This window comes from Dendrobates tinctorius, unplaced genomic scaffold (assembly GCF_039654945.1).
Source record: "Dendrobates tinctorius isolate UK_male_01 unplaced genomic scaffold, ASM3965494v1 ptg000226l, whole genome shotgun sequence".
In the NCBI taxonomy this organism is placed as follows: Eukaryota; Metazoa; Chordata; class Amphibia; order Anura; family Dendrobatidae; genus Dendrobates; species Dendrobates tinctorius.
The window spans coordinates 4,999,367-5,024,139 of record NW_027361893.1 but is presented as its reverse complement, the minus strand read 5'-3'; the positions used below and the strand labels follow the sequence as shown (position 1 = coordinate 5,024,139).

Below are 24,773 nucleotides of genomic sequence, written 5' to 3'. Positions count from 1 at the left end.
GGATAAATGTAAGGTCATGCACTTGGGTAGATCGAACAAGATGTATAATTATGTGCTTAATTGTAAAACACTGGGCAAAACTGTCACTGAAAAAGACCTGGGTGTATGGGTGGACGACAAACTCACATTTAGTGGCCAGTGTCAGGCAGTTGCTGCAAAGGCAAATAAAATAATGGGATGCATTAAAAGAGGCATAGATGCTCATGAGGAGAACATAATTTTACCTCTATATAAGTCACTAGTGCGACCACACTTAGAATACTGTGTACAGTTCTGGAGTGCATTCTGACAGCGCACTTAGTTTCCCTCCCTTAGAATGTCTAATGTTCATGTGAGTTAACATTTGTATAGAAAGATTCAATAAGGCAACTTTTACACATGCCTTTTTTTTTTTTGGCGGCCCGTTTTTACGGGCCATATTGCCATGATTTTTGCTGTCTCCCGCAAAAACGGGCCGCAAAAAACCTTCTCGGATCGCCGTTTTTCCCTGTTATAACAAATAGCAGGGAAAAAAACAGCGATCCGCAAATACGGTGTACCGCAAAAACAAGCTAACGTTGTTTTTGCAATACCATTGAAATGCATTGCGGCCGTGTCCATAAGCCGTGAAAAATATCGAGCAAACTTGATATTTTTTCATGACCGCAAATACGGCCCTCACAACCCTACGGAGCACAGCCCTCTTAGTAATTCTTGCGGCCCGTTTTTGCAGCCCCATAGAAATGCATTGAGGCTGCAAAAACGGCCAGCAAAAAAACGGCAAGTGTAAAACCAGCCTAAAATAGCGTCCTGGTGTGGAAAAGACACCACGACTATGTGCACATGCTGAGTAAATAGATGTGGAAATTTCTGCATCTCTTGGCAAGAAAAATGCAGCTGCAAAAACGTATTTTTGATGCATTTTTTCACTGATTTGAGTGAGGTTAATGGAGAAAAACACTGGCAAAAATGCACAGAGAATTGACATGCTGCAGATTATTTTCTGCACCAATACTGCAAGTCAAAAATACTCAATGTGGGCATGACATCTTGGGTTTATCATTCACTTTGCTGGCAAGAACGCACCAAATCTGCAATATGTGCACAAGCCCTTAAGGGTGGGATGGGCCTTTTAAAATTCTCATATGCTTCCGATAAGGATGTTAAGGATGAACTCCATGGTACTGTCAGAATGGACTCGTCGAAATATAATTACTAGTAGTACTAATTGTCCTTTTTTTTACTTTTATTGTTAGCCCCCTTAGGGGACTTGAAGATGCAATTATCTGATCACTTGTGTTATATACAATGATGTGACAGTATCGCTACATATAGCAGAAATCACGGTCTCCTTTGAAGCCCAGCCAAAGGAGCTATGACAGGCATGGAGGTCATCAGCTGACCCCTAGCTGTCATAACAACCCATCAGCCACCTGCGATCACATCATGTGCACACCGATGGGCGGAGATACTGACACATGCGTACGTTGGCGCAGAGATTAACAGCAACATTTAACAAGTTAACAATTGCGGGTGGAATAGTAATGCACAGTCATAACCTGCCTGGTATGGGGCGGTCTTACTGCTTGAGCCAGCTCCAGACACCTGCTTTCGACATGCGCCATACATTTAAGTTCCTTGATCTAACTTGGTGGAAAGTTCTTCAGCTAATCACTCAGGACGTGCAGCCTCTGTGCAGGTTCCAGTACCTTCCTCTCCTGCTCTTCATTAATCAGTTAGATAAGTGTTGGGCTACTGGACAGCAGTTCTCGTAGTGATCAGAAAGGACACTCTCTCAGCGTTCTGCTGTCACAGGAAGTTTCTTCCAGTCTAAGCAGCACTCACTTCTACTGAGCTATTTTTCATGGTCAACAAAATACAATTTTCCAGCAATTCATTTTTCACACTCTAGGTATGATATTGACTTCTATGTGTGATTTTTGATGTTTAATAGGGTTGTCCACCACTTGAACAACCCTTTCACATTCCTCGTGTTTTAAAATAACAACAATTATACAAACCTCCCATGCCGGCACAGTTCTACTGGTGTTAGCACTTGCGTTCCTGGAGCTTATGTGAGGTTGTTAAGTTATGTGAGCCTTGCATCAAATCAGCACTGGTGTTACTGTCCCCACCTTTAGACAAATCAAGCATCACAAGGAAATTAGAGAACGGCCACAGCTTTCTGTCGATGCTAAATACGTCCAAAGGTGGGGATAACTTCACGTGAGCCCCAGGAAGGCAAGTACAGACAACCCTGGAACGGCGCCAGCACGGAATCTGAGTATGACCATTTTTTATTTTAACGAGGCCAAAGATGAGGCATGACAAGGGGTTGTCCTAGTAGTTGACAACACCTTTAAGAAGTTACAATTTTTGATTAAAACATTTCTAACATTCTGAACATGAAAAAAACACTCAACTTTGTGACCTCTCTGATGTTTATTGAGAGTTGATTTCCGTGTAAAATATTTCACACATTAAGAACATGAAAAAAGCTCTTAACCTGTGTGGGTTCTCTGGTGGCCATCAAGATGCACTTTCTGAGCAAACATTTCCCACATTCTGAACATTTAAAAGGCTTCTCCCCTGTGTAGGTTCTTTGGTGTTAAACAACATCTAATTTCTGGTTAAAGCGTTTCCCATATTCTCAACAGGAAAATGGCTTCTCTCGTGTGTGAATTCTCTCGTGCTTAACAAGATATGCTTTCTGGTTAAAACATTTCCCACATTCTGAACATCTAAAAGGCTTCTCCCCTGTGTGGGTTCTTTGGTGTTTAACAACATCTGCTTTCTGGGTAAAACACTTCCCACATTGTGAACAAGAAAAAGGCTTCTCCCCTGTGTGAATTCTCAGGTGCTTAACAAGATATGCTTTCTGGTAAAAACATTTCCCACATTCTGAACATGAAAAAGGCTTCACCCCTGTGTGACTGCTCTGGTGCCTAACAAAAGATGATTTCCTTACAAAACATTTTCCACATTCTGAACAAGAAAATGGATGCTCCCCTGTGTGACTTTTCTGATGTGTAAAAAGAATTGCTTTCTTTGTAAAACATTTCCCACATTCTAAACATGAAAATGGCTTCTCCTCCCCTGTGTGAGTTCTCAGATGTGTAACAAGATCTGATTTCCACTTAAAACATTTCCCACATTCTGAGCAGGAAAAAGGCTTCTCCCCTGTGTGAGTTCTCTGGTGACTAACAAGATATGATTTCTGGTTAAAACATTTCCCACATTCTGAACAAGAAAAAGGCTTCTCGCCTGTGTGAATTCTCAGGTGCCTAACAAGAGATGCTTTCTGGTAAAAACATTTCCCACATTCTGAACATGAAAAAGGCTTCTCCCCTATGTGAGTTTTCTGGTGACTAGCCAGATCTGATTTCTGGTTGAAACATTTCCCACAATCTGAACAGGAAAAAGGCTTCTCCCCTGTGTGAGTTTTCTGGTGACTAACAAGTTCTGATTTCCGGTTAAAAAATTTCCCACATTCTGAACAGGAAAAGGGCTTCTCCCCTGTGTGAGTTCTCTGGTGAATAACAAGATCTGATTTCTGGTTAAAACATTTCCCACATTCTGAACAGGAAAAAGGCTTCTCCCCTGTATGAGTTCTCTGGTGTCTATGAAGATGTGATTTCTGGTTAAAACATCTCCCACACTTGGAACAAGAAAACCTATTCTCTGCTGTGTGAATTCTTTGATGTCTAAGAAAAGACTTTTTAAGAGGAAAACATTTCCCACATTCTGAACAGCAAAAAGGCTTCTCCCCTGAGTGAGTTCTCTGGTGACTAACAAGATCTGATTTCCAGTTAAAACATTTCCCACATTCTGAACAGGAAAAAGGCTTCTCCCCTGTGTGAGTTCTCAGGTGACTAACAATATATGATTTCCGGTTAAAAATTTTCCCACATTCTGAACAGGAAAAAGTCTTCTCCTCTGTGTGAGTTCTCTGATGACTAACAAGATGCAATTTCTGGTTAATACATATCCCACACTTACAACAAGAAAACTTATTCCCTGCTGTGTGAATTTTTTGATGTTTAAGTAAAGACTTTTTGAGGGAAAAACTATTTCCATATTCTGAATGTGAAAAAGGCTCCTTTGCTGTAGGAGTGGCTAATTTTTGAATGCTTATTTTTGAACTTTGATTCTCCCTCGTAGTCGGTAATGAATCAGAAGACAGGATCTGTTTCAAATCAGATGACTGATCTTTTCTGTGAGTGGATGATGGTATATCTGGAGTAATGGCTTTCACTTCAATTGTATCCTGTGAGAGCTCAAAATCATCGGATGTAAAAATTGAAGATGTCAGCTGTCCCTCTGATTGCCTGGTACAGTCATCTGCCAAAGAGAAAACCATATATTATTTTTGAATGAAATATAAATTTCAAAGATATTTTTGAACATTTCTACTTAAAACTGTCCCTAAAAATGGCAAGTTATGTAAAAATACTAAATTATTCACCAAGATAATGACAGTTCACAGCCAAATAAAAAACCTTATAGGATGAAACAGTAGAGCGTGGTGTTCAACCGTTTGTTCATTTTGACTCCCAAACATGGAATAAAAAGCCACTAATGAATGTTATCCAAGCGAGAAAATTACCAATGAAAACTACTTATCTCACGAAAAACAAGCCCCCACTCAAGTCCATCATCTGTCAATGGAAAAACAGAGGTTTCCACATTATTTGTGGCTCAAAGGCTCTTGAAGAGCAACATGGCTTCCATAAACCAATCCAGCAATACCCGCTCTCCCAAAGTCAAATCTCCTCCTTGCTTCTGAGCCTTGCCGTGTGGTTAAACCACATATAACATCCATGTATTTTGTATTTCTATATTTAGAACAACCCACTTAACTTCCAATATGTGCTTGTCTGCTGGAGCACAATCTGGACGCTAAATGTTGATTAATAAAATGGCAAATGTACAATTTTCACTCTGCAACATCCACTTAGTGCTAATTTACAGAATGTGGCTGTGGAGTCAAAATTGTCACTACTCCTATAAATTAATTCACTGAGGGTATAATTTCCAAAATGTAGTCACTCTATGGAGATTTCTACTGCACTGGTGGTTTTCTGTCATTTTGTTATAGTATGGCTTCTGCAAATGGTGTGTCCCTTTCTTCTCTGGGATCTGCTCCTGCGATGTCTGCTTCTGTGACCAGACGAGGCCTTATTCATTCTGCAGGCGGCGCTGCTAATGGAGGAGAAGTCGGAACCAGAAGCTCTGGCAGTATTGGTGAGTGTGCTGTCCAGCTGGAGTAATCTGCTCCCTGTTTCAGCCAACTGGAAAGCACCACACACTACTAAAGCCTGAAAAATGTTACCGGAAGCTGCCAGATACAGCCTTGTTCTCCGCAAGTTCAGTCCTGTGTGCTCAGCTCCAGCTTAGCTGTGATCCTGGCCCATCTACTGACTACTCTTGTGTCTTATGATTTTGCATTTTCTCTGCCCTCCTTGTTTTGACAAGGCTGCCTGACTATTCTTCTTGCCATCTCACATCACATATCAGCAGATAACACCGTGACCCAAGCCTAGAGGTCTCTGTGTACGTTCAGATCCATGTAGGAGGCTTAACCCCTTACCTACAATGGACGTAATATTCCGTCCATGTGACCCTGGACCTAATTACCATGGACGGAATATTACGTCCCAGCGATCAGCGGCGCCCACTTGGTGAGCGCCGCTGATCGCGGCCGGGTGTCAGCTGATTATCACAGCTGACACCCGGCACAATGTGTCAGGGGCGGTCACGGACTGCCCCCAACACGTTAACCCCTTGTATACCGCGATCAAACGCGATCGCGGTGTACCGGGGGTTAAAGGGAAGCATCGGCAGGGAGGGGGCTCCCTCCTTGCTTCCCTGAGCCCCCCACGGCAGCGCAATGTGCAGCGCTGCTGCGGGGGTCTCTTTCCCTACAGGCCCCCGGATCCAAGATGGCGACGGGGGCCTTCGGGGGCCTGTAGGGAGCTGACTTCCTCACTGCCTGCAAAGCGCAGGCATGAGGAAGTCTGCAGAACTGCCTGTGACAGATTGCTGATCTGTCACAGTGATCTGTGATGTGACAGATCAGCGATCTGTCACAGGACAGTGATGTCCCACCTGGGACAAGGTAATAAAGTAAAAAAAAAAAAAAAAAAGTGTTAAAAATAATTTTTAAAAAAATCGCTAAATAAATTAGTAAAAAAAAAAAAATATTCCCCAATAAATCCATTTTTTCAAAATAAAACAAAAAACAATAAAAGTACACATAATTGGTGACTAAAAGATGATGTTTGTTGAAAAAATACGATATTTTTATTTTCACGCCCGGGCGTTATAAACTTCTGTGAAGCACTGGGGGGTTCAAAGTGCTCACCACACATCTAGATAAGTTCATTAGGGGGTCTAGTTTCCAAAATGGGGTCACTTGTGGGGGTTTCCACTGTTTAGGTACATTAGGGGCTCTCCAAAGGCAACATGACACCCGCAGACCATTCCATCAAAGTCTGCATTCCAAAACGTCACTACTTCCCTTCCGAGCCCCGACGTGTGCCTATACAGTAGTTTTCTCCCACATATGGGGTATCAGCGTACTCAGGACAAATTGGACAACAACTTTTGGGGTCCAATTTCTCCTGTTACCCTTGGGAAAATAAAAAAATTGGAGACTAATTGATCATGTTTGTGGAAAAAATACGATTTTTTTATTTTCATGCCTGGGCATTATAAACTTCTGTGAAGCCCTTGGGGGTTCAAAGTGCTCACCACACATCTAGATAAGTTCCTCAGGGGGTCTAGTTTCCAAAATGGGGTCATTTGTGAGGGGTTTCCACTGTTTAGGTACATTAGGGGCTCTCCAAAGGCAACATGACACCCGCAGACCATGCCATCAAAGTCTGCATTCCAAAACGTCACTACTTCCCTTCCGAGCCCCGACGTGTCCCCATACAGTAGTTTTCTCCCACATATGAGGTGTCAGCGTACTCAGGACAAATTGGACAACAACTTTTGGGGTCCAATTTCTCCTGTTACCCTTGGGAAAATAAAAAAAAATGGGGACTAAAAGATGATGTTTGTGGAAAAAATACGATTTTTTTATTTTCACGCCCGGGCGTTATAAACTTCTGTGAAGCACTGGGGGGTTCAAAGTGCTCACCACACATCTAGATAAGTTCCTTGGGGGGTCTAGTTTCCAAAATGGTGTAATTTGTGGGGGGTTTGTACTGTTTTGGTACATCAGGGACTTTCCAAACGCGACATGGTGTCCGATCTCAATTCCAGCCAAAAACGTCAAATGGTGCTGCTTCCCTTCCGAGCTCTGCCATGCACCCAAATAGTGGTTTACCCCCACATGTGGGGTATCAGCGCACTCAGGATAAATTGCACAATATCTTTTAGGGCCCTGTTACCCTTGGAAAAATAAGAATTGTGGGTGAAAAGATCACTTTTGTGGAAAAAATATGATTTTTTTAATTGTACGGCTGTATGTTATAAACTTCTGTGAAGCCCTTGGGGGTTCAAAGTTCTCACCACACATCTAGATAAGTTCCTTGGGGGTCTAGATTCCAAAATGGTGTCATTTGTGGGGGGTTTCCACTGTTTTTGTACAACAGGGGTTTTCCAATCGCGACATGGTGTCCGATCTCAATTCTAGCCAAAAACATCAAATGGCGCTGCTTCCCTTCCGTGCTCTGCTATGCGCCCAAATAGTCATTTACACCCACATACGGGGTATCAGCGTATTCAGGACAAATTGCACAATAACTTTTAGGGTCCTGTTACCCTTGGAAAAATAAAAATTGGGGGTGAAAAGATCATTTTTGTGGAAAAAATATGATTTTTTAATTGTACCGCTGTACGTTATAAACTTCTGTGAAGCCCTTGTGGGTTCAAAGTTCTCACCATATATCTAGATAAGTTCCTTGGGGGGTCTGGTTTCCAAAATGGGGTCACTTGGGGGGGTTTCCACTGTTTAGGTGCATCAGGGGCTCTCCAAACACGACATGGCCTCCGATCTGAATTCCAGCCAATTTTGCATTGAAATAGTCAAACGGTGCTCCTTCCCTTCTGAGCTCTGCCATGTGCCGAAACAGTGGTTCCCCCCCACATAACAGGTATCAGCGTACTCAGGACAAATTGCACAATAACTTTTGCAGTTCAATTTCTCCTGTTACCCTTGGTAAAATAAAGAAAATTGAACCTGAAGTATTTTTTTTGTGAAAAAAAGTTAAATGTTCATTTTTTTTTTTAAATATTCAAAAAATTCCTGTGACGCACCTAAAGGGTTAATAAACTTCTTGAATGTGGTTTTAAGCACCTTAAGGGGTGCAGTTTTTAGAATGGTGTCTCTTTTGGGTATTTTCTATCATATAGACCCCTCAAAGTGGCTTCAAATGTGATGTGGTCCCTAAAAATAAAATGGTGTTGCAAAAATGAGAAATCGCTGGTCAATTTTTAACCCTTATAACTTCCTAACAAAAAAAAATTTTGGTTCCAAAATTGTGCTGATGTAAAGTTATCATGTGGGAAATGTTATTTATTAAGTTTTTTGTGTGCCGTATCGCTGTGATTTAAGGGCATAAAAATTCAAAGTTGGAAAATTGCGAAATTTTCAAAATTTTCGCCAAATTTCCATTTTTTTCACAAATAAACGCAAGTTATTTGAACAAAATTTTACCACTAACATGAAGTACAATATGTCACGAGAAAACAATGTCAGAATCACCGGGATCCATGGAAGCGTTTCAGAGTTATGACCTCATAAAGGGACAGTGGTCAGAATTGTAAAAATTGGCCCGGGAGTTAACGTGCAAATCACCCTTGGTAGTGAAGGGGTTAAAGGGTGATGAGAAAGGCAATCCCTGTGATCTGGAAAAGAGTAGATAGCGCCAAGCTTGTTCATAGTATCCAACTTATGAGCTGCCTGGTGACCACAATACATTGTGTTTGCAAACTATTCAAACAAGATCTTCATTCAAATAGCTAAATGGCGCTCCTTCCATTCTGAACACTGCCATGTGCGCAGACAGTAGTGTACAACCATGTATAGAGTATTGTGCAAAGATGGAAAATAATTTGCAAGATCGTTTTGTTTTCTATTATCCTTTGTGAATAATTCCAAAGTTATCACCACAAAGTGACACACGTCAGATTTTAAAAATGGAGCCTGATGAGGAACACAAAACTGGCTGCAGGAAGAGGTTAAATCAGAGTATTTTGGACACTACTGTAGTCAAAAACTGACTACAGACAATAACATCTACTGAAATGATCAAACCCAACAGTCTTCATCAGTAATAAATGAGTAAATAGTGGTGAAACCTCTCTGGGGTAATTAGAGTATGTGACTCTTGGAAATCGCAACTATCGTTGGGGCCAATATTTGCTATAAGATGAATTTATAAGAAAAAAAATATTAGACATTTAAAGAGAAGTTTTTAAAATAGTGCAGAGCTGAGGTGTCTTAAAAGGGAAATTGTCAGGTCCCCTGTGGTCTCAGAACCACCAGCAGTCGTCTCTACATACTGTAGCTAAATACCTTGCCTAACGGTCCCTTTATTACATTACACAAACAGATCTCTAACCCCTTTCTGTCATGTGACGTACTATCCCGTCCATGTGCCCTGGGACTTAATTCCCAGGGACGGGATAGTAAGTCACAGCGATCAGCAGCGCCCACGTGGTGAGCGCCACTGATCGCGGCCGGGTGTCAGCGGGTTAAAGGGAAGCAAAGGCAGGGAGTGGGCTCCCTCCGTGCTTCCCTGAGCCCCCCACAGCAGCGCAATGTGCAGTGCTGCTGCGGGGGGCTCTTTCCCTACAGGCCCCCGAATCCAAGATGGCGACGGGGGCCTTCGGGGGCCTGCAGGAAGCTGGCTTCCTCAGTGCCTGCAAAGCGCAGGCAAGGAGGAAGCCATGTGCAGTGCCTGTGACAGATCGATCAGATCAGCGATCTGTCACAGGACAGTGATATCCCACCTGGGACAATGTAATAAAGTTTAAAAAAAAAAAAAGTGTCAAAATAATTTTTAAAAAAATCGCTAAATAAATTAAAAAAAAAAATATTCCCTAATAAATTCATTTTTTGGAAATAAAAAAAAACAATAAAAGTACACATATTTGGTATCTCCGCGTCCGTAACGACCCGCCCTATAAAACTGTCCCATTAGTTAACCCCTTTAGTGAACCCCTTAAAAAATAAAAATAAAAAACGAAGCAAAAAATAATGATCTATTATCATACCACCAAACAAAAAGTGCAATAACGCGGGATCAAAAAGACACATATAAATATCCATGGTACCGCTGAAAACGTCATCTTGTCCCGCAAAAAACGAGCCACCATACAGCATCATCAGCAAAAAAATAAAAAAAAGTTATAGCTCGCAGAATAAAGCGATGCAAAAATAATTATTTTTTATATAAAATAGTTTTCATTGCATAAAAAACGACCTAAATGAGGTATCGCTGTAACCGTACTGACCCGAAGAATAAAACCGCTTTATCAATTTTACCGCAGGCAGAACGGTGTAAACGCACCCCACAAAAGAAATTCATGAAACGCTGGTTTTTGTTCATTCTGCGTCCCAAAACTCGGAATAAAAAGCGATATAAAGATGTCACGTGCCCGAAAATGATATTAATAAAAACGCCAACTTGTCCCACAAAAAATAAGACCTCACATGACTCGGTGGGTCAAAATATGGAAAAATTATAGCTCTCAATATGTGGTGATGCAAAAACTATTTTTACAATGAAAAGCATCTTTTAGCGTATGACAGCTGCCCAACATAAAAACCGCCATAAATAGTAAATCAAACCCCCCGTTATCACCCCCTTAGTTAGGGAAAAATAATAAAATAAAAAAATGTATTTATTTCCATTTTCCCATTAGGGTTAGGGTTAGGGTAGGGTTAGGGCTAGGGTTAGGGCTGAGATTAGGGTTAGGGGTGTGTTGGGGTTAGGGTTGGAGTTAGAATTGGGGGTTTCCACTGTTTGGGCACATCAGGGGCTCTCCAAATGCAACATGGCGTCTGATCTCAATTCCAGCCAATTCTGCGTTGAAAAAGTCAGATGGTGCTCCATCCCTTCCAAGCTCTGCCATGCGCCCCAAACAGAGTTTTACCCCCACATGTAGGGTATCAGCCTACTCAGGACAAGTTGCAAAACAACTTTTGGGGTCCAATTTCTCCTGTTACCCTTAGAAATTGGGGGCAAAAATATTTTTGTGGAAAAAAATGATTTTTTTATTTTCACGCCCGGGCGTTATAAACTTCTGTGAAGCACTTGGGGGTTCTAAGTGCTCACCACACATCTAGATAAGTTCATTAGGGGGTCTAGTTTCCAAAATGGTGTCATTTGTGGATGGTTTCCACTGTTTAGGTACATCAGGGGCTCTCCAAAAGCAACATGACACCCGCAGACTATTCCATCAAAGTCTGCATTCCAAAACGTCACTACTTCCCTTCCGAGCCCTGACGTGTGCCCATACAGTAGTTTTCTCCCACATATGGGGTATCAGTGTACTCAGGACAAATTGGACAACACCTTTTGGGGTCTAATTTCTCCTGGTACCCTTGGGAAAATAAAAAAATTGGTGACTAAAAGATCATGTTTGTGGAAAAAATACGATTTTTATATTTTCACGCCCGGGCATTCTAAACTTCTGTGAAGCACTGGGGGGTTCAAATGGCTCACCACACAACTAGATAAGTTGCTTGGGGGGTCTAGTTTCCAAAATGGAGTCATTTGTGGGGGGTTTTCACTGTTTTCGTACATCAGGGCCTTTCCAAACGCGACATGGTGTCCGATCTCAATTCCAGCCAAAAACGTCAAATGGCGCTGCTTCCCTTCCGAGCTCTGCCATTCGCCCAAATAGTGGTTTACCCCCACATGTGGGGTATCACCGTACTCAGGACAAATTGGACAATAACTTTTAGAGTCCTGTTACCCTTGGAAAACTAAGAATTGAGGGTGAAAAGATCATTTTTTGGTAAAAATATGATTTTTTAATTGTACGGCTGTACGTTATAAACTTCTGTGAAGCCCCTGGGGGTTCAAAGTTCTCACCACACATCTAGATAAGTTCCTTGGGGGGGTCTAGTTTCCAAAATGGTGTCATTTGTGGGGGGTTTCCACTCTTTTGGTACATCAGGGGTTTTCCAATTGCGACATGGTGTCCGATCTCAATTCCAGCCAAAAAAGTCAAATGGCGCTGCTTCCCTTCTGAGCTCTGCCATGCGCCCAAATAGTCGTTTACACCCACATATGGGGTATCCGCATACTCAGGACAAATTGCACAATAACTTTTAGGGTCCTGATACCCTTGGGAAAATAAAATTTGGGGGTGAAAAGATCATTTTTGTGGAAAAAATATGATTTTTAATTGTACCGCTGTACGTTATAAACTTATGTGAAGCCCTTGTGGGTTCAAAGTTCTCACCACATATCTAGAGAAGTTCCTTGGGGGGGTCTAGTTTCCAAAATGGGGTCACTTGTGGGGGGTTTCCACTGTTTAGGTACATCAGGGGCTCTCCAAACGTGACATGGCGTCCGATCTGAATTCCAGCCAATTTTGCATTGAAAAAGTCAAACGGCGCTCCTTCCCTTCTGAGCTCTGCCATGCGCTAAAACACTGGTTCCCCCCCACATGTCAGGTATCAGCGTACTCAGGACAACCTGCACAATAATTTTTGCAATCCAATTTTTCAAGATACCCTTGGTAAAATGAAAAAAATTGAACCTGAAGTATTTTTTTGTGAAAAAAAGTTAAATGTTCATTTTTTTTTTTTTAAATATTCAAAAAATTCCTGTGAAGAACCTGAAGGGTTAATAAACTTCTTGAATGTGGTTTTGAGCACCATAAGGGGTGCAGTTTTTAGAATGGTGTCACTTTTGGGTATTTTCTATCATATAGACCCCTCAAAGTGGCTTCAAATGTGATGTGGTCCGTAGAAATAAAATGGTGTTGTAAAAATGTGAAATCGCTGGTGAACTTTTAACCCTTATAATTTCCTAACAAAAAAAAATTTTGGTTCCAAAATTATGCTGATGTAAAGTAAACATGTGGGAAATGTTAGTTATCAAGTTTTTTGTGTGCCGTATCTCTGTGATTTAAGGGCATAAAAATTCAAAGTTGGAAAATTGCAAAATTTTCACCAAATTTCTGTTTTTTTCACAAATAAACGCAAGTTATATGAATGAAATTTTACCACTAACATGAAGTACAATATGCCATGAGAAAACAGTGTCAGAATCACCGGGATCCATGGAAGCGTTTCAGAGTTATTACCTCTTAAAGGGACAGTGGTCAGAATTGTAAAAATTGTCCCGGTCATGAACGTGCAAACCACCCTTGGGGGTTAAGCATGCCGGCTTCAGAAAGGCGCACTTGCGCATGACCGGAGATTTTCTACACTTCCGATCAAATGCAGTGCACCTCTCTGAAGCCGGGTGTACGCCCAGCTTCAGAGGATCAATGCAGTAAGGGAAAGATACAGCGTGTATGCACAAGATTTGTATAGCGTTGGCGAGGACGCTTGTAAGTCATGTTATTACGCACACATAGGCGTAAAAATATGCCATGTAGGCCCTCTAGTCTAGGGAGACTAACGCTCCATCGACTAGTCAAAGGCCTCATTTACATATTATAAAGGGACTTTAGAAATATGTTTTCTATGGATCTGTTTGAGACTGTTAGGCAGTGTATTTATCTATGTAGACACAACTGCTGGTGGTTCTGGAGGGAAAGGGGGACCTAACAGGTTTCCCTTAAATTTAGATGTCGTGCATTTGGAAGAGATTGTAGAGACCTAAGTGAGGCAAGCTAATACCACCAAAATCAAACATACCATACAGAATGAACCTGTAACAAAAAAATACAGACGTAGAATAAAAATATCTATCCCCAACAACAACATATGGTTAGGCAGAGAATTGCAATATTAACCCCTTTACCACCCTAGGTGTGTCCACATGTCCCTGTGACCTGGTACTTATTGACCGGGGATGTAAGGATACATCCTGCGAAATTGCCTCTATGCGCGCGAGGTCGCCGCTGGGTGTCAGCTGATTCTGACAACTGACACCCGGCACGCAGTGCCAGGAGCAGGTCACCAGTGCTAGCAAAGTTGCTAGATCATGCTCAGAGCATGATGAAGCATCTTTGTCAGTGCAGCGCTGACAGTTTGCATAGCATAGGGATGTTCCTGCATCCCCATGCTATACAAGCTATCAGCCTGCAAAAAGTGAAAGTCCCATAGAGGGACACAGTAAAAAGTAAAAAAAAAAAATGTAAAAAAAAAAAATTGTAAAAATATATATTTTTTAAATAATTATAAAAAAAAAAAATCAAAATACATTGTACCCATTAATATTTGTCTGAAAAAAATATAAATAAAAGTACAAATATTTGGTATCGCTATGTCCATATCGGCCCGACCTATTAAACTGTCCCACTAGTAAACTCCTTTATTTACCACCATAAAAAAATAGATAAGAAAAGTCAAAAAACAATACTTTATCATTATACAACTGAACAAAAAGTGGAATAAAAGGCAATCAAAAAGACAAATATAAATAAATATGATACCGCTGAAAACGTCATATGTCCTACAAAAAAACAAGCCATCATACAGCACCATTAGCGAAAAATAAAAAAAGTTATAGCTCTCACAATAGTGATGCAAAAATAATTATTTTTTTCTATAAAAGTTGTTATTGTGTAAAAGCGCCAAAACATAAAAAAAACTATAAATGGGGTATCACTGTAATGATACTGACACGAAGAATAAAGCTGCCTTATCAATTTTATCCACACGCAGAAAGACATAACCCCCCAAAAAACAAAAATTCCTGAATTGCTGCTGTTTGTTCATTCTGTCTCCCAAAAATCAGAATAGCAAGCAATCAACCAATGTCAAGTGTCTGAAAATGGTACCAATAAAAAAGTCAACTCATCCCGCAAAAAACAAGTCCTCACATGACTCTGTGGGCTGAAATATGTAAAAATTATAGATCTCAAAATATAGAGATGCGAAAACTAGTTTTTGCAATAAAAGAGTCAATGTGTGACAGCATCAAAACATAAAAACCAGATATAAAATCTGGTATCGCACCGACCCAAAGAATAAATGACCTAATCACTTACACCGCACAAAGAATGGTGTAAAAAAATATAAAACCAATTCTTCACATGCTGTTTTGTTCATTCTACCTCCCAAAGATCGCAGTAAGGCTTGGCACACATTTATCCTGTGCTCTACGCTGAGTGCTTACAACGGGGTTTCTATGTAAAGCTCTGAAATACGTGATTCAGATGGAACCCCTAGGGGAAGATTCCCTATGAGGCAGATGGAGGCACTATGGCTGCCATAGGATCGGTAATTGGGCTGTGTCCGTCGTTTTAGGGGTGTATAAAAGTGCTGTCGACCACAGTTTTGTGCACTTCTCAAAAGAAGGACATCTCTGAACAGAGGCCAGACGGCATCCAGATTAACTCTGCTGCCTCATTATAGTGAATGGATCCCTCAGGGGTTTCATCTGAATCACATCACTTGGAGATTTTGATGGAAATCCCACATTAGGTGCTCAGCGTAGAGCGCTGGATAAATGTGATCCCAAACGTTATGTAAAATGTTCCCAATAAAAGCTTCGAATCAATCTACAAAAAAAGGAAGTCTCCACTCAGATCTGTCATCCGTTATCGGAAATATAGGGATCTTCCACGTTACTGCTATATAATGGCTCTGGAAAAGTGAAATGGCTCCTTGCTCCTCAAATGAAATTTAGCAAATTCTGCGCTCCCGAATCCAAATTCCCCACTCTCTTCTGAGCCCCACAGTGTACCAAAACCACATATAGTGTCCACATGTTTGGCATTTCTGAAGCAATGAGAGCCTGACTAACTTCGGGTGCATGTCTCTACAAGCTTGATTTGGTCATAAAGTACTGGTGACTGCAATGTACTGGTCACTACGGCGTACTGGTCACTACAATTACAGTTTGCACTTTTCACTCGGCAACATTCATTGCTGCTTGTTTCTGGAAACCACCCATGGAGTCAAAATCTTCACTACACCTGTAGATAAATTCCGAGAGGGGTATATTTTCCAAAATGAAGTCACTTGAGGGGGGATTCTGCTCTTCTAAGCAATTAAGGGGCTCTGTATATGGAGTCCACAAAGTAATATAAGAAAATCTGCGCTCCAAGAGGCAAATGGCGCTCCATCCCTTCCAAGTCTCTCCTATGGCCAAACAGTACTCTACAGCCACAAAAGGGTGTAATGTCACCTTCAGTAGAAATTGTGGGACAAATTAGGGTGTTTACCCACTTTTTGTGTGAAAATGTAAAATCTTGGGCTAAAACAAAATTTTTGTGGTAAAATTGTAGTTATTTTTTCTTTACTGCCCAATGGTATAACATTGTGTGACACACCGTGATGTCAATATGATCACTGCGCCCCCTAGATGAATTTATTGAGAGGTGTAATTTGTAAAATGGAGTCACTAATGGAGGTTCTGTTGTTCTGGCAAATCAGGGGCTCTCCCAGTGGGTCATGGCACCCACAAACCATAACAATAAAATCTTCACTATAGTATGACGCTCTTTCCCTTCCTAGCTTTGCACTGTCGGAAAAATATTTCCTGATTACATGTAGGGTAATGGCGCACTCAGGAAAAATGGTCCTCAGTTTGTTGTAAAAAAATTCCTATTTGCCCTTAAAACAACATTTTAGTAGTAAAAATGTAATTTATTCTTTCTTCACCAGTCAGTGGTATAAAACTCTGTGAGGCACATGTGGTGTTAATATGATCACTGTACCTCTAGATGAATTCATTGGGGAGTGTAGATTGAAAAATGAGTTCACACATGGGGAGCTTCTGTTGTTCTAGCATCTCAGGGGCTCTGACAATGTGACACGGCACCCTCAAACCATTCCAGCAAACTCTAAACTCCAATATGGCGCCTCTTCCCTTCTGAGCTTTGCCTCAAAAGTAGTGTGAAGGAGAGAATGGCTAATGAAATCAAACCTTATAAGCTAGTTCAGATATGGTGTAGCAACATGGCATCTGTGTCCTGGGACAACACCCTGGAAGGAATCTTTGGAATGTGAAAGTGGAGACACACTGAAGACACCATATATGGAGTGGAGTTGGCATTGACCTATCATAGACTGTCACTGGCTGTTCAGAAGATTGTGTGATGCCCTTTTCCTGTCTGTTACAAGATTCTTTGTAAGAATAAAGTCCAATTGTGGGCCAGCCTTTGCTGAGAAAGGAGTATACATCTGACTCTCTGTTCGGTTTGTCTCTTTTAAGCGCGCTGTAAGGATTCCGGACTTTCCTTTGTGCCTGTTTGCCCTGATCCAAGATGGAGTCTTGTATCTCGCCCTGTCATGGAAATTCCTGTCTGTCTTGATTATTTAAGTCCGGGACGTGTGCTCCTCTTTGCCTGAGTATTTTGTTGCTGTTGGCTCCTGCTTTTCTGCTGGTGGACTCACGGCGGCTGCTGCTCGTTACTCGGTGTTCTGCCTCTCCTTGTTCTGCTGCCTACAGTCCTCTAGGCATCTCCCTGATGCTGTCTGTGCTTAACTACTGTCTGGATTTCTAGTTGGAGCTATTCACCCCGGGAACTGTTGTGGCTTGTAAGGAATCCTGACATCATCTTCTCCTCTAGGTCTGTGTTTGTGTGGCTGCTGTGTGGGACTCACAGCCCAAAAGGTACACATAGTGACCTTCTCTTGTTAACGCCAGTCCGGTATAAAGCTGGACTTCCATGTTTAAGTGCAGAGTGCATTCCCACCTTTATAATATCGCTGGACTGCCTCATTAAATGCGGTGTGCTTACATACTTTCTGCTGGACTCCTACATTCAGTGCCTTGTATACACCTGCATTATATTACTTTTGGTCTGGTTATATTAGCGGTCGTGCCACGCTCTTCAGTTACTCTAGACATTTCTATATTGAGCTGTGTTTTCGTTACAATTGCAGGAAGTGCTGTTTGTTTTGCTTTACTTGCATCATTCCATATTGTGCTGTGTTCTCGTTACTATTGCAGGAAGTGCCCTGTTAGTTTGGTTACACTTGTTAAATATACTTATTTGCATCAACTTTGGTCTCAGTGTCATATTATCCCACGCAATCAAATTCCGTAGTACTCATGTAATTGTTACACGTGCACTCGGCTCATATTTATAAGGTCAGGTACAAGCAATCATTTAGATCTCATTTTAATAGATGGTCGACTTTTAACCCTTATAACTTCCTACCAAAAACAATTGTGCTAATGTAAAGTAGGCATATAGGAAATGGTATTTATTGACTATTTTGTGTGACATATCTCTGATTTAAGGGCATAAGAATTCAAAGTTTGAAAATTGCAAAATTTTCCAAGTTTCCTTTTTTTTTTCCACAAAAAAAACTGGAAATATCAAGTTATATAAAATAAATTTTACCACTACCATGAAGTACAAGATGTCAGGAAAAAACAAGTCTCAGAATCAGTGGGATCCGTTGAAGCATCCCAGAGTTATTACCTCATAAAGTGACAGCGGTGAGAATTGCAAAAACTGGCCTGGTCAATGACGTGCAAATCACCTTGGTGGGTAAAGGGGTTAATGTTTTCTATCATAAAAGAAAAGTTTGGTCAGAAAGACTAGACCAGGTCTTGTAGGGACCATATGAGCACATTCAGCAGCACAGAAGGGAGAGAAGGTAGATTCATCCAATAAGACAGTGATGTCAATACAGAGAGGGCCAAATTAAAAAACTTGAACAAAGTGCCGTATATACTCGTGTATAAGCCGAGATTTTCAGCCCATTTTTTTGCTCTGAAAGTCCTCCTCTCGGCTTATACGCAAGTCATATACGCCAGGGGGTCGGCGGGGAGGGGGAGCAGGGGTGTCACCCCCTTGTGCGTCTCTGCAGCCCCCCCTTCTCCCACGGTATCAGGCTCCTTCCTTCAGCGATCACGTGGTATCACTCATTAAAGTCATGAATATGCGCATATTCGCATATATACGAGAGAAGCAGGGGGGCTGCATAGACCGTGCCAGGAGGAGGTAAGTATATGCAATATTCACCTGTCCCCAGCTCACCGCTCCGCATGGCTCTATGGAGCAGCATATGGGGGGCATAATCTATGGAGCATCTTATGGGGGCATAATCTATGGAGCATCTTATGGGGCCATAACCTTTATGGAGCAGCATATGGGGCATATTATTCTATGGAGCATCTTATGGGGCCATTATTAACCTTCGTGCAGAATTATATGGGGCGTATTTTGTATAGAGAATCATATGGGGCCATTATTAACCTTTGTGCAGCATTATATGGGGCATATTTTGTATGGAGCATCTTATGGTGCCATTATTAACCTTTGTGCAGCATTATTTGGGGTGTATTTTGTACGGAGCATCTTATGGGGCCATCATGAACTGTATGAAGCATTACATGGGGCTCCTGATTCAATATGGATATTCAAAAACATTTAACCTACTGATGTCTCAATTAATTTTACTTTTATTGGCATCTATTTTTATTTTTGAAATTTACCAGTAGCTGCTGCATTTTCCACCCTAGGCTTATACGCAAGTCAATAAGTTTTCCCAGTTTTTTGTGGCAAAATTGGGGGGTGGGGGGGGTGGGTCGGCTTATACACGAGTATATACGGTAGTGGGACAACCTTGATATGTATTAACAGCTCTCCACATAGTATAACAGGCACCACAGAGTCCTCCATACAGTAAAATGGGGGGACGGTGCCGGCATAGCGTTCCAAATTGGCCCACAAGACGTAGTTTGACATGTGTGCAATAAGATATCGGGGATCTAGGAAGCCAACAACATCATTACCCTCCACTTTCTCTTACAGACCATGGTAATATTTTTCTTCAAGTGGTTTTCTTACTTGTCAGCACATTCTACATATGCTGTCATTTGACTTTGTAGTTTACAGATCTGGGCAGGTAATGGTCAGCTTCTCCTAATCCCAGGGGGTAGGTGGATCCTCCAGGTTGTAAGTTCTATAGACTAGGGCTTTCAATGCCCAAAGTAATTTGATCTGTTTTGGGTAGAAGAACATTTTGTGGTCTAGAAGCAAAATAGTGATCACACAATTGTGATACGGCCAGACTACACCACCGATAAAGCAGCCACAGCCGGTGACTGAGAAGAATCTGTGACTTCTCTGCATTTAGTGGTTACTACTCACCTGGGTAGTCATATGTAGGAATCTCCTCTTTACACCGCTCATCACCCCTCACATATGTCTCTGTAGTATTAATATGGGTCAGATCTTCACCCTGAAACAAATATTGTAAAAGTCACAGACAGATGGAGAAGTCACATCTATGATCAGCTCTAATTCTGCCATCTCCATGTTCTTATTACACAATGTAAGGCAGTGACCCCTGTTACAGCTAGGGAGTGCTGTATGTGCTCCTCAGCGTATGCACAGAGGCGTATTGAGGCCACAGGACTGCATGGCAGTCGCAGGCGTATCTGTGATAGTGAAACAGTGTCTAGCAGGATTGTAAATGGCCGGTATGTGTCGCAGAGGTCCTCTGCAATGTAAGCCCGAAATGTAGTTGCTCTGAGACTTGTAGTTCCACAAGTGTTAATGTTTGTTTTGGTTTTTTTTAAATTCGTTTATTAAACCATAAGCAGTTATACAATACACACATTTAGTATATGATGTTACTCTTGATACAAAACATACATATGCTCAGGTGACATGAAAATGTGAAGCATAATGTGCGCATCAGTTGTATATAAATAAAGCAAAACATAATACCAACTAAATCACAATAGCTTCGTGTTATTATTCCAATGATGAAACCTGCCTAGCTTCTAAACCATACCTACGTCTACAAAAAACAAACTATTCCGCAGCCTACTTCCACATAATGGGCTGTTTACTGTGCGACATCTCTACTCTGCAAAGTGAGGTGAGAGGAATTCCACCTCTCCCAAATCTTTCCGAATTTACCCGGTCACCCTCTGTTTTGATACAACGTACGTTCATATGGGATAATCGAATTTACTAGAGTGATCCAGGACCCAAGAGAAGGAGGTGAATTTCCCATCCACCGTAATGCTAGTACCTTCCGTGGCAGAAACAGTGTCTCCCGTAGAAAAATCCCAACATAATGACCCCATGCCTCCTCATCCCATACTCCAAATACACAGATCAGTGGCTCAAGGGGAACAGGGGTTTGTACCAAGGATGTTAATAATGACGTCGCCCCCCTCCAGAATTGCGCAACAACAGGACAGCACCAGATCATATGAATAAAGTCTGCATCCATTGAGTGACATCTCAAACATTCTGATGACTGGTACTGGCCCATCTTAAAGAGTCGGATAGGAGTTAAATATGATTGATTAATAATATACAACTGTATCATCCTATTGTTGGCAGACAGAGACACCCAGATTGGTGACTCCAGGATTTCTTCCCATTCCTCACCCTGTGTATCTGGGATGAGCCTCTCCCATTTCTTCTTAACGGAATCTAAGGCACATTCTGTCCCCACTGACAACATATATGTATACAGAGAGGAGATGAGACCTTGAGGGCCCTGTGATTTAAGGATCCCTATCAAGGGTAGACACGAAATGGCATTATTTATGCCTACTGTATACATCTCATGTGCGATTGAAAAGCTGACATTAATTGCAAATAACGGAAAAACCTGGATCTCGGGACACTGCGATTAACTTGTAATTGTTCAAAGGACATCAAAGTTCCATGATCATATAGATCACCTATCGTAGAGACACTATACTGAACCCAAAACTTGGCAGATGGATGTTCAAGTAGCACCGGGAGGTAGTCATTATTCCATAGGGGCATTTCAGCTATAATATCCCTAAATCCAACCACCCCTTTAATCTGTCTCCATATCGATCGTGCCAGACGAAGCAGGGGTAACAGTCTCGAGACAGTTATTTTCCTCATTTCCAAAAATCCCAGTGGGAAACTAGCCTGTGCAGCATGAAACAGATGACTTTCAGAATTAGGGAGATGACCTCCAGGCATCCATGTACTTATGGCCTTGGCCTGTCCAGCCAAATAATATAGGAAGAAATCGGGTAACGCTGCCCCCCCTCCCCTCTTGGGTCTCTGTAGAGTGGATAGTTTAAGTTTAGGCCTGGTTTCCCCCCTTATAAAGGATGTGATCTGGGAATTTAGATTAGCGAAAAAGGATTTGGGCACCACTACCGCACTATGTTGAAGAAAGTAACAGAGCTTGGGGAGTAATATCATTTTAATTAATACGTCCGGCTACAGACAGTGGAAGTTTACCCCAGATCGCAAATTTACCTTTGACTGTCTCCAGCAATGGTTGTATATTGAGTTGCAGATCAAGTTTACTGCCCTGAGAAATATGGACACCCAGATATTTAAAATTGGTTACAATGGGCAATAAGGAGAGAGTCTCAAGTCTTGGCATTGGAGCGTGGGAAAGAGGCATCAAAGCAGACTTCTCCCAATTTATGTATAGGCCAGAATATTTACTGAATTTATTTATAGTAGTGATGACTCCTGTCAAGGTTTCCTCCGCTTTGTCCATAAATATCACCATATCGTCAGCATATAGGCCTATGGTGTCTGTCCGACCCGCTATTTCTATACCAACAACACTAGGGGAAGATCTTATACGAATTGCCAGCGCCTCAATAGCAAGAGCAAAAAGGGCCGGGGAAAGGGGACACCCCTGACGAGCTCCCCTATGCAGTAAAAATGGCTCAGATATGAAGTTATTTATGATGACCTGGGCCTTAGGCTTCATGTATAAAACACTGACCCATTTTTGGAATCTATCACCGAATCCATACCTCTGCAAACATGCATGGAGAAAAGGCCATTCAAGAGAGTCAAAGGCCTTGGCCGCATCCAGCGATGCCAAAGCCCATTCATTATCTGGTACCAGAGAGCTATATTGGACCACTGACTGGACTCGTCTAATACTGATGGAGGTGCTCTTACTGGGCATAAAGCCAGTTTGAAAAACCCAAGATCAACCTCTAATTGAAGTACAGACCAAAACCAGAGCATTTAAATAGTAAAACATCATTTCTTTTATTAGTACAAATGTCAAAAATTTAAAAGACATACATGTTCACAAGATTAGTGCAAGAAAAAAGGGACAAACGACTCCCATTATATGTATTTTGCTGCATAGTATTGAACCTCATAGCTAATAAACAATCAATTTGTATAAGCTGATAGAGACCTATACTATAGTGTCTGCTGTTCAATAAAACATGCAAAGTACATTCACTACACAGCTGATGCACATAGGCTAAGATAAACACTAGCCTAGGCTATCCTAATACTAGACCGAAGATATGTTTATGATTTATAACCAACTAGAAGGTATATATATATATTAACTAATTAGCGCTAAAGCTACTGAGGCCATTACCTGGATCCTGGCAGCGTTAATATAAGTCCCGTGGGAGACAAATCCCTCCACCCCGACGTGCACGTTTCGCCCAGCTTCCTCGGGGGGCGTGTCTAGGCCGTGGGTGTGTGGAGTTAAAATGCAAGCCTCAGCCAATCAGAAGGAATCTTTCTCCCACGCTTCAACCAATGAGCCAGGCTCTTCCAAGAAACGCTGTAGGGATGGTTGTAACGGCGCATGCGCCGATCGCACTCCACTCCACTTAAATAATTAGACATCCAGCCGCGGTCACAGTGAATGGCCTCCTATCCCCCACCATATAACCAATGCTGAGGGACGAGCGCCATCAGTGTAAGCGTCCACGGCACGTATGTCAGGAGGGTGCCGATCCACGCATGCGCACTCCAAACCCCAGGACTGCTCATATTTCTGGCCCACATAACTAAACGGCTGAAGCAAAATCAGTAAACTAATAAATCTAAAGCCTAAATAACATTTGTATGTGCACAAAATTCATTTATAATAATCAGAACAGAAAAATTTCCGTCCCCCCTATCTGATATAAATGTACATATTCAGAGGTGCCATAGGAAATTTACCCCAATCACCTTTCTTTACTATGTTTCACCATTTGTCATGGGTAAAGGATTGGAAAAGGCATATATACTTTATCAAAAATGACACATCACAATAAATACCTATCAAGAGATGCCCAATACTAAATATTAACAATTATTGCAGCAGTTATACAAAATTATCCAATAAATACGCCAAAATAATGGCAAAAATATTGGTGCATCTCAAAATACTAAATTCTAAACCCACAATACTCCAATAAACAGGCAAGGTCCACCAAATATGAAAGGCAGGGAAAAATCCTTCATAGATGATCTTATATCAATCCATTTTCTGTATGGCTTCACTCAGATGGATTCCGACCGACTTGCTTATAGGCTTTTCCTAAAACTCTCCTTTCATCCTGAATGAGGCTCGTAACACAAAACCCAAAAAATAGAAAAGAAAAAAAGGTAAGTACAACTACAACACAAACAATAAAAACACCCCTGCCCTAAAATTAAACAGGAGAAAACTCAATAATGTCCTATAGAAACGCACCAAAACCAGCATTCTCATTGAGACCTTGTGGTTGAAGTGTACCCAATTTAAATATCCACCTACACTCTAATTTGGCAAGTTCTTTACCTAAATCTCCTCCTCTTGAATTTAATACAATGCTGTCAATACCTTTAATTTTCAACAAATGTGCTTTGCATTCGTGGTATCTCAAATTAGCACAAGCCTTGCAGACCCCACAAGGAAAAAAGCCAGGATTATCACACATCATAGATTTTGTCCTTTTATTAGGTTCGTAGTGGCTATGCACCAATCACGTAAT

General features: G+C 41.5%; 2 protein-coding genes across 2 annotated transcripts in view; one reads left to right on the top strand and one right to left on the bottom strand.

Moving 5' to 3' along the window:
- LOC141059255 (uncharacterized) overlaps positions 1–24,773 on the top strand; it is a 252,339-nt gene that overhangs the window by 88,948 nt on the left and 138,618 nt on the right. The window lies entirely within an intron of this gene.
- Positions 2,403–24,773, bottom strand: part of LOC141059242 (uncharacterized) — a 71,889-nt gene continuing 49,518 nt past the window's right edge. The window contains exons 10-11 of the mRNA XM_073555543.1: positions 20,179–20,269; positions 2,403–4,320 (exon numbers count right to left, since the gene is read on the bottom strand). Coding sequence (XP_073411644.1) covers positions 2,630–4,320; positions 20,179–20,269 — 1,782 coding nt within the window. The 3' untranslated portion in view covers positions 2,403–2,629. The remainder of the gene's footprint in view (positions 4,321–20,178; positions 20,270–24,773) is intronic.